The sequence below is a fragment of the Geotrypetes seraphini genome, chromosome 3, assembly GCF_902459505.1.
Source record: "Geotrypetes seraphini chromosome 3, aGeoSer1.1, whole genome shotgun sequence".
NCBI lineage: Eukaryota > Metazoa > Chordata > Amphibia > Gymnophiona > Dermophiidae > Geotrypetes > Geotrypetes seraphini.
In genome coordinates this window covers 140,191,911-140,208,789 of record NC_047086.1, presented here as the reverse complement: position 1 = coordinate 140,208,789, position 16,879 = coordinate 140,191,911, and the positions used below count along the sequence as shown (strand labels likewise).

Here is a 16,879-nt window from a genome sequence, read left to right as displayed (position 1 = left end):
TCTTATTTAATTATGAATGGTTAACCATCCAAAATTGTATGCAGGCTGAAAAGCACTGAACAGAAAACAGTAATTGGTAAAGGTGCTGAATTCTGGAGTCTTCTTCCAGTCAGGATTCAAGACATTAAGAACTATATGTCTTTTTATCAGAGTGTAAAGACTATGATTTATTTTTGGAATATCCATTAGCTATGATTGTATTAATCTTCTACATTTTGTGCTCTGCTTAGAACTTGCAGTTAAAGTAGAATATAAATCTATTAAATTAAAGGGACGTGGGGAGGTATTCATCTCAGATGGGTTTTATAACTCCAGGGTACTATAACCAGCCTAAGCCCTCTTGCAGACTTAATGGGGCTCATTTTTTAAAAAGACAGACATCCAAAAGAAAGCATAAACCAGCACTTGGATATCTTACTAGTCAAAACGTCCAAGCGGGCATTCTCAAAACAAACTTTCTAGACATCTTTCTGGTCACTTTCTCTCCAGTGCATCTAAAGGGGGTATGTTAGAGGTATGTTTTGGGTAGGCTTAGGACTTGAAGGATAATCAAACTTTTAACAAAATGTCTGGGGCACCATTTAGATGTTTGGGGCTAGACTTGTTTTAAAAATAAAAAAGGATCAAAAGTGTCGAAAGTACTTACCAGATGACCACTGGAGGGATTAAGGCATGACTTCCCCTTATTCCCCCAGTGGTCACCGAAACCCCTCTCACCCAAATATGTGAAAAAAAAACAGTACTTTCTAGCCTGTCTTACAGATTCACATGGCTCATATACATCTTCACAGTAGAGCAGAAGGGCACTCTAAGGGTTACTGCAGTGAATATCACATTAAAAGTCAGATGTCATTATAACTTGCTTATATTGCACAGTGAGCCCTATAAAACCTGCTATACCTGCAGACATAAGGGCTATTGTTGTGGTATAGAGGTGGGTACAGTTAAGTTTTGAGTGGGTTTTGGAGGGCTCAACATACAATATAAGCAATTATAGTGACGTGTACCTAGGACTTTTTATGTGACATTCACTATAGTACCTCTTAAATTGCCACTCTGCTGTGCTTAGCTATTTATGAACAGTTTGTTTTTAAGAATGCTGATTGCTTGGACATCTGAAAAGCTTGCTTTAGTGCATTTTTCATGTGGATGTCTTTATAATCGAGAATGGCCGCAGTTCTGAAAATGAACATTTTCTCTACTGGATTTCTGGACGTCTTTCTCAAATTATCCAAACTCAGACTTAAATGTCCTATTGAAAATGACCCTCCACATTACTACGAGGAATGGCTGTCAGAGCAACAGCTGCACAAGACACATTGAGGCCTCCTGGCCTCTCACAGTCTACAAGAATTTTTATTCTACCATCTACTGAAGACAGAAATACTGGCTGTCTTAGGACTGCACAGGACCCCCCTATACAGGGTAATATCATCAAACCAGTTTCTTTGTTCCCATTCGCTGGAAGAAAAGCATATGTCTGGACTAAGCTAGTGGGACAATGAGGAAAACATTAAAATTCTACAAGGATCAAAGTACCTGTGGTCCCTGTCTTTCCTGAATTTTCACAATGAAACTCTGTGGAGGGTTGCCTTTTGATAATTACCATATCATAATACTCGAATATAAGTCAATCCGAATATAAGTTGAGACCCCCATTTTCCCCCCAAAAGGAGGAAAAAATGGTTGACTCAAATATAAGACGGGGGCTTAATATTCAAGTGCCCTGACCTGCCAGGATCTGCATCCAGTTTTCCCCGCTCTCAAACCCACACCTGCTAGGCTTTGCACTCAGCCCCCCTCACTACTTGTCAGGCTCTGCACCCAGCCCCCTTCCCTCCCTGCCATACCAGGCTATGCAACCAGCCCCCCTCCCTGCCAGGCTCTACACTATGTCCCACCTTCCTGCCCTGTACCCTCTTCTCCCTCTGGTGGTCTAGTAGTAGGCTGGGACAGGAGGGATCCCTCCTGTTTCTCATCCCGGCCGATACTAACAATTTTTTTACCCCCACCCCCCTTTTGCATACCTCTTCTCGCATCTCTAGTGGTCCAGCGGTGTATGGGCAGGAACGAACTTTCTGCGCTCCTGCTCTGCGTTCCTCCTTCTTGCCCTCCGAGCTCATGACCAGCGGTGCACCAGCACACAGGAGCCAGCTTCTCAAGCTCCCGCCCAGCCCTGTGCCACTCGCTGAATGGCTGCCGCCAGTTCTCACAAGTCTCCCGAGAAGCTGGCTCCTGCATGCCAGTGTTCCGCTGGCCGCTAGATTGGAGGGTGAAAAGGAGGGGTGCAGCACAGGACATCAGCCCTACCCATACACCACTGGCCCACCAGGGATGCGAGAAGAGGTACATGGGGGGATAAAAAAATTGTTAGTATCAGCTGGGAAGGGAGGGATCCCTCCTGTCCTGGCCTACCAGAGACCTGCATCAAGTCCGGGAGGGGGGTCGGGTGTTGACTTGAATATAGGACAAGACTCCCATTTTGGGCCATTTTTTTGGTCCCCCAAATCTCATCCTATATTTGAGTATATATGGTAGTTTATAGGTTCAGCCACTGATCTGCAAACTCCCTGCAAGGTTTTAAAATTACTCTCTTATCTTTTAGTGTGGGTAAGAGTTCTTACCCTCCCAAAGACACTCCAACAGCAAGAAGTGGAGCTTGTGGATATTTCCTTTTGAAGTGGGAGATGACTGCCTCAAGGTCTTCTGTATTGGCTGCGCAAAATGTCCTGTGGGTCTGAGAAACACATAATATTTTGCAATTAGGATGCATTCTACAATCATAACCCACACAGCAACATTACAGTAAAACAGTGGTACTCAACCAAATCTTCTGAATGTGCCCAGTAAGTCAGATTTTTGGTATATTCACAATGAATATGCATGAGAGACATTTACATATACTAGCTCTACTGCATGCAGATCTCTCTCATTTACAGGGGCTTAGCTTCTGTGGAATGTCCCAGATACAGTGTCATTAGTTCTTTTCAGACTCTAGAACAGCAGGGGTGTTCTGCTCCAGCCCATCCCTTCCAAACAGCCTGTAAGGAAGAGAAGGTGACCCTGGAGCAGATTATAGAATTTCCTAACCCTGCTCCTCTTCTCCTGTGACTTCTGCACCTGGCTAGCCAACCTCCGCTCCCTGCTCCACAGTTTCATTTCTTTTCCATCTACAAATTAACCCCCTCCCCCTTTATAAAGCTGTGCTAGCAGCTGCTGCTGTTGCGGTAACTGTCCATAGGAATTTAAAGGGCTTTTGCTGTGCAGTTTTGTAAAAGTGGGGGGGAGGAGAGCCCTGTTCACGCACATTCATCATGGATATCCTGAAATACATATATGCGTGATGAAATTCATGCAGGGTTCAGCTAAAGCAGCATGAATCATGAAAGATCACTGGAAAATAATTCAAACCCATCCTTTTTTTAATAGGTCAGGAGTTAAGAATGACGTATTTGAGAGGCAGAAATGTAAAGAAATTTTTAACTGAAACTTTACAAAGTTTGACATCCAAGAATAGCAGAGATAATCAAAATGTGGGTCATATCAAATATGAGTCACACAATATATATTACACACCACTTATTCTGGAAAGTACATCTAGTGTCTTTCAGCTGGTTTTCTTTCTAGGCCTCAGAACTGGAGCCTACGCACAGTTGTAGTATCACAAACTGGACTAGTCAATCGTTTGTCCATGTTGTCAATCTTTTTCAACATGGTGGATAAGTGCATGCTAGAAAATTGACAAATAGACACTGATACAGAGATGCAGTGGAGAAAATACTGTTGAAAAAAAGAAAGGAAAAATATTTATAAACTGTTTAAGAGAAAATTTTGATAAAATATAAAAAATATTTCTAAAAAAAAAAAAGAAAAAAGAATAATATTATCTAATCCCTTGGCCGATGACTGGAGCAAGGAGCAAAAACACTACGCTGACTATTCCAGTTTGTGATACTACAACTGTGCGTAGACTCCAATTCTGAGGCCTATAAAGAAAACCAGCTGAAAGACCCTAGATGTACTTTCCAGAATAAGTGGTGTGTAATATATATTGTGTGACTTGTGTTATTTAAACTGCTTGGGTTAGTTAATTTAAGTCATATCAAACATGGCCATTGTAAGACCTGTCAAATATAATAAATTATATACACTAAGGGGTCCTTTTATCAAGCTGCGGTAGGGATTTAATGCACCCCTGGCTTAACGAGAACCAGCTAGCATTAAATACCTCAAAAACGCCGACCATGATCTTCCCATGGAAGGATGGCATTTCACTACGTACCCAATTCTTCTTGACCGTGTCTCCACAATAAAAATCTTAGGGGTGACGTTCGATAATAAACTGTCATTTCACGAACACATAAGCACTGTAGTCAAATCCTGTTTCTTCAAGCTCAGAATGATAAGATCTATTTCTAAATCTGTAGAGCCAAAATCATTGCACATCCTGGTCCATTCATTGATCGTTGCAAAGTTAGATTACTGCAATAGCTTACTCATTGGAACCACCCAGAAGGAACTTAGATGCCTCCAAATAATTCAAAATGCTGCAATTAAACTTATAAGAAACGCTAGTAAATATGATCATGTAACCCCTTTGCTCCATAAGGCTCATTGGTTGCCAATTAAACATCGGATTTCATACAAAATATCTTTACTAACTTTCAAAATGATGCAAACAAAATCACCTCAATTTATAGACAAATATTTGATCCCATATGAGCTGTCCCACACCCTTAGATCTTCTGACCGTAAGTTACTCACTGTACCTTCTCTGAGAATAATAGGCACCAAAAGACGATATTTTTTCAGTAGTCGCTCCACAAATGTGGAATATGCTCCCTGCCCCAATAAGAGAGGAAGAAAATCTAAATCGTTTTAAAGGCCTGCTTAAGAGCCATTATTTTAAGGATGCTTTCAACATCTAAGCCCCACCTGTACTCCCCCCATTTTTTCTTCCAAAGAACCAAGTTTCAATGTCCTCCCCCTCCCCGTTGTTTTTTCCTTACTTGTTTTCCATCCTTTTCCAAATGTATTTCTTCCCCTCTTCCCTTTTTGTTTCGGTAAGTCATGTAATAGCTATCTTTGAATAGTTACGCCTTTTGAATTTCTTTGTTTTTCTCTTTTTTAAAGTACTGTCTTGGCGTATTTTATTTTAGTTTATTTTGCCTCCCCTGTATTTTTTAATTTGTATTTCACTTAGAAAGTGGATACACGATTTTATCAAATTTTAATAAAAACTTGAAACTTGAAAATTTGAATGTGATATATGCAATTAAGTATTCATGTATACTTTATAAACCATTTTGAAAGTTTAAGATCAGATTAAATGAACATAGATTTTGTTTACTACATAAGAAGAAAGAAGCTCCTTTGGTATCACATTGTTTTAAAGTACAGTAAAGCTTTGGATTGCAAGTAACTTGGTTTGTAAGTGTTTTGCAAGATAAGCAAAACATTTTATTAAATTTTAACTTGATATAAAAGCAAAGTCTTGCAATACGAGTACATACAGTATACATGCGTCACATCATCACAACTGAGCCGATGGTTCTTCTCTCTCTGACGTTGCAGGAGTGTAGTGACTGTCTAAATGAATGAGGTCTTGCAATACAAGTACGTATAGTATTTTGTATTAAAGTTTTTGGGTTGTGGAACGAATTGTCCAAGTTTCCATTATTTCCTATGGGGAAATTCGCTTTGATATACGAGTTGTTTTGAATTACAAGCATGGTTTCGGAACAAATTATGCTCACAAACCAAGGTTTTACTGTATTCACAAGTTTCAAGTTCATTAAAAGTTTGTTGTACACGCAATGTCAAGTACTTCAATGCGTATGACAATTTAAAATTGGGAGACAAAAATAAAACAATTTTATATAAATAAACGTACAATGTATACATACAAATAATTATCGATACAAAAGGAAAGAGGGGTGAACTACAATCTTTTAAAGAAGATAAAGATGCATTTAGGGAAAAAACATTTGAGGACCTACATTGTTGTTTTGTTATAGACATATGGAAAGGGGACAGGGAGAAAAATCTATTACACTCAGAACAAAAAATTGATTTTTAAATTCCAGTCCTTGCAACCAACCAGGCTAAATAATCATATACGGTAGAATAGGTGGTATTTCTTTAATGCTTTGTTGTTAGTTGAAAACCTTTTCCTTTAAGAAAAACTGAAAGCACATTCTCCAAGCTATTCCTCCGCTATTACAACAGAATAACATTCCCCTTCTCCCCTTCCTCCCTCTTTTCTGTCTTATTTTTCCATCTCATTTTTTCCTTTGTTAGTGTCTTATCTGTACAAGTTTGTTTATAGTTGGTTTTATTTGACATTTTTGTATGCTATTTTATTATAAATTGCTTTTAAACATTTTTGATAGGCAGTATATAAAATTTTAAATAAACTTGAAACTTTAGAAGAGATGCTGGAACTGCAGAAATGTAGGGCCTTCAGCTGTCCGGGGGAAGGGGGAGCAGAGCTGAAGGTCCAAGGTTGTTATTATTACTATTACAGTTTTTTTTTAAAATTGATATACTACCTAGCCTACTAAGATTCAGGCAGCTAACAATAAAACAAGATTTTTAAAAAATCATATAAAAAGGAAAAAAAGACCTTAAAATCAGAAAGGAAAGACCTAATCAATCTACTCAAGAGAGAGAGAGAGAAAAAAAAAAAAGTAAACGCATCTGTAGTTTTCTAGGTATTCCATTCCACACTGGATTAAAGGCCAGTTCAAAGAAATATGTCTTCAATCAGGTTTTAAATTTTTAAAGTCATTTTAGGCAAATTATTCCAAAGTGTAGGGGCGATCCAGGTAAAAGCACTAGTGCATACAGAATCCCAAAGAGCACTTGAGGCAGCCAGCATAACCAATCCTCCAAAGACCTTATCACTCACATGGTAGTATATGAAACAGCTAAATTGCTTAAATAAACTGGGATCTTCTCATAAAAAGCCTTATGCACAATCGTGAAGAGTTTTAAATCAAATCCTCCAATAAATTGGCAACCAATGGAAATGCAAAAAGAAGGGAGTAATGGGGTCAAACTTCGTGCACTACCTAAGAGTCTCAAAGCTGCATTTTGAACAGTTTGAAGATGCTTTATATTAGCATGGGAAGAACCGACACAGACCGTGTTATCATAGACCAGTCAGGAAATCAATAACATGTGAAGTAAGGAGTGAGCAGTTGCATTAAGGAGATGCTAAATAGATCAACTATTGAAGTGTATAGAAACATTTCTTAGATAAAGAAGAAACTTGCTCAGAGAAAGTTAATTTGTAATCAAAGATGACCCTGAAATAGCAAAAACTGGTTACTATCGGAATAGGTGACCCTAAGAAGGAGGGAGTTAGATTAGGGCACTCTTCCTGACTTGTTATCTAACAGGCAACTTTTTTTAAATCTATATATAAGACCAGACATCAGTCAACTGGGTCACAACTGATTCTAAAAATGTCTGCAACTGAATAAATTGTCTGACCTGAAATGGAGAATTATGGATGTCATTACTGTAGGGTGGGAGGGAGGCAACACTGAGCGTACGCTGAACCTTAGAGAACTCAGGTGGATGTTTGATCTTCAAACCATGGCTTGAATGAGACCTCAGACTGGATGGCTCAGGTAGATAGTTGAAGTAGCTGCAGTACGGGTGGTATGGGATTTCTATCTTGAGAATTTCACTTTGGAGCTTTTTATAAAATTACTAGATTCAATTAGAGTTGGTTGCTAGGTGAGGGCCGTCGGTCTGAAGTCATAGGTGGGAGGGTCTATTTCTAGCGCGACTAGAGAACACCGCGGCCATCTTTTGATCACCAGCGGTGGTTCTGAATGGGAAAAGCTTAGCTTTTGTTTAAGGTAAGCCATTTCTTTACTATGATGTTACTGGGTTGTTTGTTTTTTTTTGTTTTTTTTAACGGTATATAAATGAATTGATGAAGACAATACATTGACTCAGTAATGTGAACTGACTTTTATATTTTTGATTGTTTGCCAGTTCCCCTGACCTTGATAAAGTCCAGCAAAACGCGTCGGGATGGGAAATCACTCACTATAAAGCTAAGTTATGAACTTATTTACAAAAACTTATTTATTATAATAGTTTTGTAAAATGAAATAGAGAAAACTTTGGTATGAAAGAATGGTAAATTAATTCAAAGAAAAAAACACCTATACGCTGTACTGGGAATAATGAAGAATCACACCACCTTGAGTTGATTAACCCAGATAGAAATCTGAACTGCCTTATAGTACTATGCATGGTGCTTTGAATGAATGAAAGAAAGATAAGAAAATAATCTAGTGCACTGATATCTTTGTGTGGATTTATTGTAACTGAATAAGGTCAGAAGAAGAGGGAGAAACTTTAAAGATTAGTAAGATGTCATCAGCATAGCACAAGGCCTGCAACCCAAGGCTTCTGAATGATAGTTAATAACAGTGCATTTACCGTGGCAGCATTGCTACTGTGGCTTTGTTTGGAATTACTTTTGGGACTCCTTGCACTGGGATATTAGTATAAATTATATATAAGGTATTATTAATGCTTAATCAATTGTTTTGTGTGTGTTAGGGGGGAAAAAACAGACTGAAGGTGTGCCCAGGGCACCTAATACTCTTGTACCGGCTCTGCACTTATCCCTAAATCATTACCCCCCTTCTATTTAGAATAGTAAAAAATATGACCATGTTACTCCTTTTCTGATTAAATCACACTGGCTTCCCATTAATCATTGCATTACTTATAAAATTTTACTACTAACATTCAAAACTCTCGATACCAACGAACCTCAATTCATTAATAAAGTACTTATTTAATATAATGCCTCTCGTTCTCTTCGGACAACTAACCAAAAACTTCTAGTAATTCCCTCCTTGAAAATTATTGGAACCCGTCGTCAGGATATGTTTTCAGTAACAGCGTCACAACTCTGGAATTCTTTACCTCTACAATTAAGAGATGAAAGTAATCCAAGCCATTTTAAAAAGAACTTAAAAAGCTTCTTATTTACGGATGCTTTTAACTTGTAAATTGCTTTTCCGACCCTCTTCCTTCCTCTGCATTTTTCTTTAAACTTCCCCCCCTTAACGTTTGTCTTTCTTTATACCCAATGTACCAGTCCGTAAGTCTGCTAGTTGTATTCATTGTTTAAACATTTTTTTAAAACATATCTGTTGTTTAAACTATTTCTGCTTTTTTGTTTTCTGTTCCTTCCTTTTTTTTTTTCCTTCTTCTTTTTGTTTTTGTTTTTAATACCATGTTAAATTATATGTTACTCTTACATATTGTAACTCGCTTAGAAAATTTTAATTAAGCGATTAATCAAATAAAAATAAACTTGAAACTTGTCTGATTTTGTCAGAGTGCACAATTCAGTGTGACGGAACTCCCAGGGATAAGTGGAGTGCTGCTGTACAAATGAGCAAAGACTTAAGTACTCACCAATAACTCTTCTCCTCCAAACCCTCTGTTATTAAATACTATACACCTAAAACAAAAAAGGGACATGCATACATTAAAGGTAATTTTACAACTGCCCGCACATCTAAAAGGTTCACACAGTTTTCTCTGTGTGGACTTGGCTGAACTTGCAAGCCAAACTGTACAGTTTATGAAAAGAATACCAAGGAACTTAGGGCTCCTTTTACGAAGCCGTGTTAGCAGTTTAACGCACGCTAATTTGCCGGCCGCGCTAGCTGCTACCACCTCCTCTTGAGCAGGCAATAGTTTTCCGGTTAGTGCGTGCTAAAAAGGTGTGTGCGCTAAAGCCGCTAACGCGGCTTCGTAAAAGGGAACCCTCTGTGTGCATGTTTACACCTGCTCTTTGGCACACACACAAATCTTCAGGCTTACTTTACACAGAAATACATACATATTTTTACAAATCTGCGCAAAAACAAACCTTCCCCCATCCCCAGAACATCTCTGCTCAGTCTGGGTAAAATAACATACATATGGGCTTTACGCAAACTTGAGGCATCATACGTGTGAAGGGTAATTGCCCAACAAAAACAAAAACAAGGAGGTCCAAATGTTACAGTACAAGTATATCGAAAGCAAAGAGCAGTAAATATTGAGCCTGTGGATATTTTAAATTAGTTAATTAGTGGAAAACAACCTTATTTGAAGTAGAATTATTAGATCCAAGACACTTTACATATTATTAGATCCAAGACACTACATTTCCCCAACATATTTCAGCACCTAGGATTGAACTCTATAAATGATGCAAAAAAAAAAAAAAGTGCTATCCCTGTTCTATAAATGGCACTCATAATTAGGTGCTGTTTATAGAGAATAGCGCTCGGCTTTGGGAAGTGCACCTATATTTAGGTGTGACAACTTACACCAATTAAACCCAGATGCACATCCCCCCTAAGTCTGTAACATCAGGCATAAATTACAGGAAAACTCCTGATCTGCCCAGGAGGCTCTCATGCCCATGCCTTTTTGGAGCTCCGCATCAAATTTATGTGCAGATACGGGTACATAAATATGCATATGTAAATTTTTAATTGATTCCGATTGGCACCAATAATTGATTTTGAGCCCAAGTATCGGTGCTAATTAGCTTGTTATTGAATTAAACTGCATGCGCAAATTTGGTGTGCACCCATATTTGTGTGCACAAGGTTTAGCACCAGTGCCTGCTTTAGGGGCAAAACAGAAGATGGAACTAGACAAACAGACCACCTGGGCAGTCGCTTAACACACTTATAGGGATGCACGTGTAGGGGTATTCAGCCCCTTATGTAAACTTAAAACAAGTCCCCAGAGGGTAAAAAAGCTCTGGCATGCCCACTCACTCCTGCTTCTGTGCTGCCATCTTGAAAACTGGATATGCCTGATCCCACATTAATGCGGTGTGCAAAAAGCCACCTTTTCCAAGATGGTGGCATGGAGGCAGGAGTGAATGGGCATTGCTCCTTTCTCTCTTGCTGCACCTTACGCCTGGAACAAACTCCCTGAGTCATTATGTCCTCGCTCCGTCCCTGGAACTATTGAAATCCAGAGTAAAAGCCCACCTCTTCGAGCTTGCATTTAACTCATAACTCCCTCACCTTAAGCACCCTGAGAAACTCCCTAACCCTTACTTTTCTTGTTGACTGTTAATTTAGATTGTAAGCTCTATATTGTTGTACAGCACTGCAAATGCCTATCAGCGCTATAGAAATGTTAAACAGTAGAAGTAGTAGTAGTAATATTGCTCCTGCCTTTTGAACATAGTAGCATAGTAAATGATTGCAGATAAAGACCAACCGCACATGCCCTATAAATTAATAACTTAATCTAAATGGTCCTTTTTCTTAGATATTTATGGGCCAGAAACCCAGAGTTCTGCCCAGTAGTATGCTTAGGTTCTATCTAATGGAGTCTCCATCTAAACTCACTCCAGCCCATCTAAACCGTCCCAGCCATTGAAGCCCTCCTCAACCCATCTTCAACTGAATGGCCATATACGGGACACAGACTGTGCAAGTCTACCCAAAGATACTCATATGTTGGGGGGGGGGAGTGAATGGCTACACTAGACTACCAAATTTTTTTAATGGTAGGGGCAACAGTGAAGGGAGGGGAATCTAGGACGATTCATCATGGCCCTTTCATCGCCACCATTTAAGAGCCGCCATTTCAGAGTGGCCCTTTCATCACAGGACAAGTTAATTGTGGCTCTTCATAGCCGGTAGGGCTGTTTGCCTATCCTGAGCTTCCCTCCAGTCTTAGACTCTCACTTGCCATACCTGCACCAAGCTGCAAAGCACTCAAGAGATTCTCCAGCTCAGCTCCTGCATCTTGGCCCCCACCTGCTCCATGGCGTTCTGCACCACCACACCATGTCTCATGATCCTGCCCCAATCCAGCATGTGGTACATGATGCGGGAGGGGGGCAATGCCTCACCCCACACACACAACCCCATCAGCACTCCACCTCGATCCAGCATGTGGCTTACTGAACTTGTCCCGCAATGAAAGGGCCTCACTGAATAGTGTCGCAATTAAATGGTGGCTCTTAAATGGTAGTGAAGAAAGGGCCGCGCTAAACTGACGGCTCTTAAACAGCCACAATGAATCGTCCCATTCCGGTGCTTGGGGGGGCTACTAGCTTCTCTGCTCTAATGCAGAGAGTGAGCTAGCCCTTCTACCGCCAAGTCTGAGGAGGCATATATTTCTTGCATAGTGCTCACCTTAAACTGTGTAATTCTCTGCATTGGGGTAGAATAGCTTAATGCCTAATTGCCATTTTAGTAAGCTTGCATGGTAGACAATGGCGCACAGGAAACTCCTGTGCTGAGCCTGTTTCTGAATCATTTGACTACTAATCTGCTCACATTCCTCTTATTAACCACGCATTGTTGCCCATGGTAGCTTTCTGCATTGGCCCCTATGTCATCCTATTGAAAGAGACCTTCATCTGAAGCTTCTCAATAGATTGTTCACAAGACTCCACCCATTGCTCATATTTGACCACCACATCATGTTGGCTGTCCAGTTTTGCAATTACAAGAGTTTCCAACTGAGCAAGTGCTGTCAATATAGTTTCCAAAATTGGATTCTACACCTCAGAGCCCAATCAATAAATTAAAGTCCAGGATAGACAAAATAGCTTTCTCATTAACAGAAGCTTTACCCAAAGAACAGTTAACCGATGGCACAGATGGCATTGTAACTGTACCAGTGATCTCTACCTTGCATAATATGTGCAGTCTTAGTACTGTCATGGTGCAGTAGATCTTGAATCGTCCCTTCTCACAACAAACTCCACAAGACTGCTCCAAAAGTGGAAACTGAAACCACCAATTTCTCTGCTCCAGTAAAACTGAAAATCCCAGCAGTTTCTTGTAGCTTCTTCCAATGCAGCCAAATCTGACCATCACCACCAGAAACAAAGTAAGTGACCTCCTCGATTCTCTCAGTGGCTTCAACCACCAAAACCAACTCTTCTGATGCCAACGTCACCACCAAAAGGCCCAGAGAAACCACATTGGAGCAATAGAGAAATGTCTTCCAAAACTAATATCACTACGTATATGCAGCAGGATGGTCCATAAGACTATGGTAAAAATTCAACCTTATCAGAACATGTCTCCATAAGTCTAAATACATTCTACCTCAAGTAGATAAGATATGGTTAAAATCTGAAGTAGTTTGGGCCAAATTTAGAGGTCGCTCATGATCCTATAATATCTTCATAATGTGGCTGGCTATTCATAACAATGTGGTAATACGGTTAGAAACTGTTACTTACTTAATATTGGTTGGATACTAAATAGCTTTATTGACAACAACATCTTTGATGTTATTTGAATAATAACAACTTACTACCAGTACTGCTGCAAAGCAGAAAGTTAATTTAGTGATAGACAGTTGAAAACCAAGTTGATATCACATTTCAGGATAAAAACTAAGAAGGAAGAACGTCAAAGACTAGAAGCAGTACTGAGATATGGTTGCTAGGGAAGGGCACTGATGAACTGTCCAATTCATATCTTCCAACCAATAGGGATGTTCTTCGATTGATGTACTTACACACTGACAGAAAACTGCTTTGAAAGAGGCAGCTCATCCAGCCATGTTCAAAGTCTTGGAAATTTGGTAGCTTGTAAGAATATCTCTTCAGTGAATAGATTCAGGAATTTGAATATTGATGAAGCTTTATGATCAATATGAGATGCTAAAAAAGAACCAAGAAGCCTTCAAAGAACGTCTCGTCCATCTTTTTGATGTTGCTAACAGTGATGTATTAGGCACAATGAAAATCAAGACAGACAATTTTTAATAATTCAGAGGCAATATTTTTCATCATGCATCATGGCCAGCATCGACACTGAACTTGCAAAGAAGGAAGATAGAAAGAGAGCATGAGAAGAAAGATTTAGTAAATTTGCAGCCAAAGTGGAGGCAGAAAATGTCACTGTCAGTAGTTCTAAACAGCTGACTAGTAGATTAGCTGATTCTAAGAATATTGCTGAAGTTGACTCTTGACAGTTGTTCAAATTCAGATGCTGATTTTGAAGTCAGCAGACCCCCTTGTTTCAGTTCTCAGTTAAAACAGCCAAAGGTGAACATTCTTGCACATCCTGAAGTTGCCGGAGTGTTAGATTGTGTTAATTTGCCAGATAGGAGTGCCAAATTTGTCAATGGTGCAGCTGCCAGCTGCCAAAGTACTTTGTTGGCCATGTTGTAAATGAAATGACATTGTCAAGAAGCTCACTCTGACATTCACGGTGCAAGAACCGTGAGGAGGTAGTCACTCTGAGGGATGAATTCCTTGACAAAGCAACAGAAACTCCATTACTGCTGCATTGGGATGGAAAACTCCTCCTAGACATTACTGGAAGTAAAGAAATGGTCAACAGAATTGCAGTACTTGTCACTGGCAACGGAGAAGAGAGGTGACTCAGAATTCCAAAAATTGGCCATGGAACCCGCGAACAGCATGTTGAAGTCTGTCTCACAGTACAGGATGAATGGAGTCTTCGGAGATGAGTCCAGGGACTGGTGTTTGATACCACTGCGAGTAATAGAGGCCTGAAGAATGGTATATTCTTCATTGAATCATCAGTAGGACAAGAGTTAGCATGGCTCACCTGTTGACATCATATGATGGACCTGGTGTTTGGAAGTGTCTTCACCTAATTGTTTGTAGTTAGTGGAGGACCAGATATTAAGGTGTTCAAAAGATTTCAGCAAAATTGGGCATACATAGACCAGGATTCATATGAGGTTGCTGCAGATGACATTTGATGCAGACATATCAGTCCTTCAGAAAGAAATTGCAGCTTTCTGTGGAACAGTCTTGAATGCATCACATTCAAGGGAAGACTATGAGGAGCTTTTTGAGCTCTGTTTAATTATTTCTTGGAGGCTGCCCGGAGGCAGATAAAGCAAAGCCATCATTTTGAGCACTCGGGGCCTTCAACCATGCATGGTGGATGGTGAAGGCCATCCACAGTATTAACAGATTTCTGCTCCAGCAACAGTTCTCTCTTACTGCCAAAGAAAGGCAGGGCATCAAAGAACTGCTTCTCTTTGTTAGCCTCATCTACATCCGCTACTAGCATGAAGAACCTCTTCCTGTAAAAGCACCACTCAATGACTTGCTTCTGCTTTCAGAACTCCAGTAATAACCGAACAAGGCTGTTGCCAAGGCTGCGTCAACAACATTCACCAGACATCTGCAGTACTTGTCAGAAATTATGGCTGGTCTGGCCATTTTTGATGACAGACTAAGCAATGAAGTAAAAGTCCAACATGGTGGCAAACCTTCAGCTTCCACAATCTATAAGCTCAGTGAAACATCTTAATTGTCCTCCAAGTCGCTCAGTCCCATTGGCCTGGCATTATGTATAACAAAGAGAACTTACTTTCCTTTGAGTCATGGGTGTTCTAAACACAATGGACAAGAAAAGGCTCAACAATTTCTGGTTAAAGATCCTGCAAACTGGAGAGATGATCCAAACTACCAGCATTTGAAGTAGTCTGCATCATCAATGACAGTAGTCAATGACTCTGCTGAAAGGGCAATTGCCTTAATGCAGCAGTATAATTCAAGTCTCACAAAGAATGAGGTACGGAAGCAGCTCCATCGCCTTGTTGCTCAGCACAGAAAGACCTATCCAACTTGCTCCAGAGTTACATAAATGAATACTGACTTGAACGTAGGACTACCGTTCAGCAATTGCACATAAAACATTTTATTACTTACTATGGAATAATGACATTAGTTATAAGTCATCACTGAATATTAAACAATGCATAATAAATCATTAGGCCAACAAGCCTATTTTCAGTTGTAAGTAATAACAGTATGTATTTTAACTTCTTTCCAGGTGCATTTGCTCACAATTTAGGTTTGGATGGAAAATTAATATTAATTCTGTACTTGCATTTTATGTAATAAATTAAAAATCATTGTGCGATCTCTAAATGTTCACCAAAAGGCTTATAATTTTGGGCACAATTATCAGTGACCAGACATAGAACAAAAATAGACTTCTGGAGGTCATGCCCCATAAATTTAATTTTTTTGATCACCCTAATATGCAGTATATACACAAACACATAAGAGACAATCCCTGCATGATAAAGCTTAAAATCTATCCTAAAAAAAAAAACTTTACAGAACTGAACAGTTGGAGGCAGGGAGGCCCTGGACAAGGAGAAGCAATTTCCCCCATTTACCAGCTTTCTTAGTCAGAGATGGCAAAATAAACATCTATCATGCCTTCACAGGAGAAGGGGAAGCAATTCTTTACTACCATGATAAAACAACTACAAACAGTGCAAAACACAGCCCTCAGACTGATCTACTCACTGAAGAAGTTTGACCACATCACTGCCGCATACCAAGATACACACTGGCTACCAATACAAGCAAGAATACTTTTTAAATTCTACTGCATGCTCTTCAAAACCCAACATGGCAATGGACCATCCTACCTGAACACTCGCCTAACTCGGCACAACTCTTCCAGACCAAGGAGAACTCGGACATCCGTCACCCACCCCCAAATCAAAGGCATTCAGCGTAAAAAAATACACAACGGACTACTCGCCATGCAAGCAGCGAAACTAGACAGCCACATCTTCAATCTACTGATTTCAGCATCAAACTACAGAACCTTCAGGAGGGAAATAAAAACCAGGCTATTCAAGAAATATGTCAAGACAAACTCCTGATACAACCAATATCCCCATTCCATCACCAGACTCCAAATGTTACAACCAATAGCTTCCCTGTAATCCTCTGGCAATGACCAGAATCTCTTCCTTTTGTAGTCCGCCTAGAACCACAAGGTATTGGCGGAATAAAAGAAACTAATGTAATGTATTAGCCATCATAAGGAAAATGTTCAGCAGACAC

At 39.7% G+C, this 16,879-nt stretch overlaps 1 protein-coding gene across 1 annotated transcript in view; it reads right to left on the bottom strand.

Annotated features, from left to right (window-relative positions):
• ABHD1 (abhydrolase domain containing 1) overlaps positions 1 to 16,879 on the bottom strand; it is a 66,704-nt gene that overhangs the window by 28,388 nt on the left and 21,437 nt on the right. The window contains exons 4-5 of the mRNA XM_033935934.1: positions 9,457 to 9,502; positions 2,625 to 2,737 (exon numbers count right to left, since the gene is read on the bottom strand). Of these exons, the coding sequence (XP_033791825.1) occupies positions 2,625 to 2,737; positions 9,457 to 9,502 (159 nt within the window). The remainder of the gene's footprint in view (positions 1 to 2,624; positions 2,738 to 9,456; positions 9,503 to 16,879) is intronic.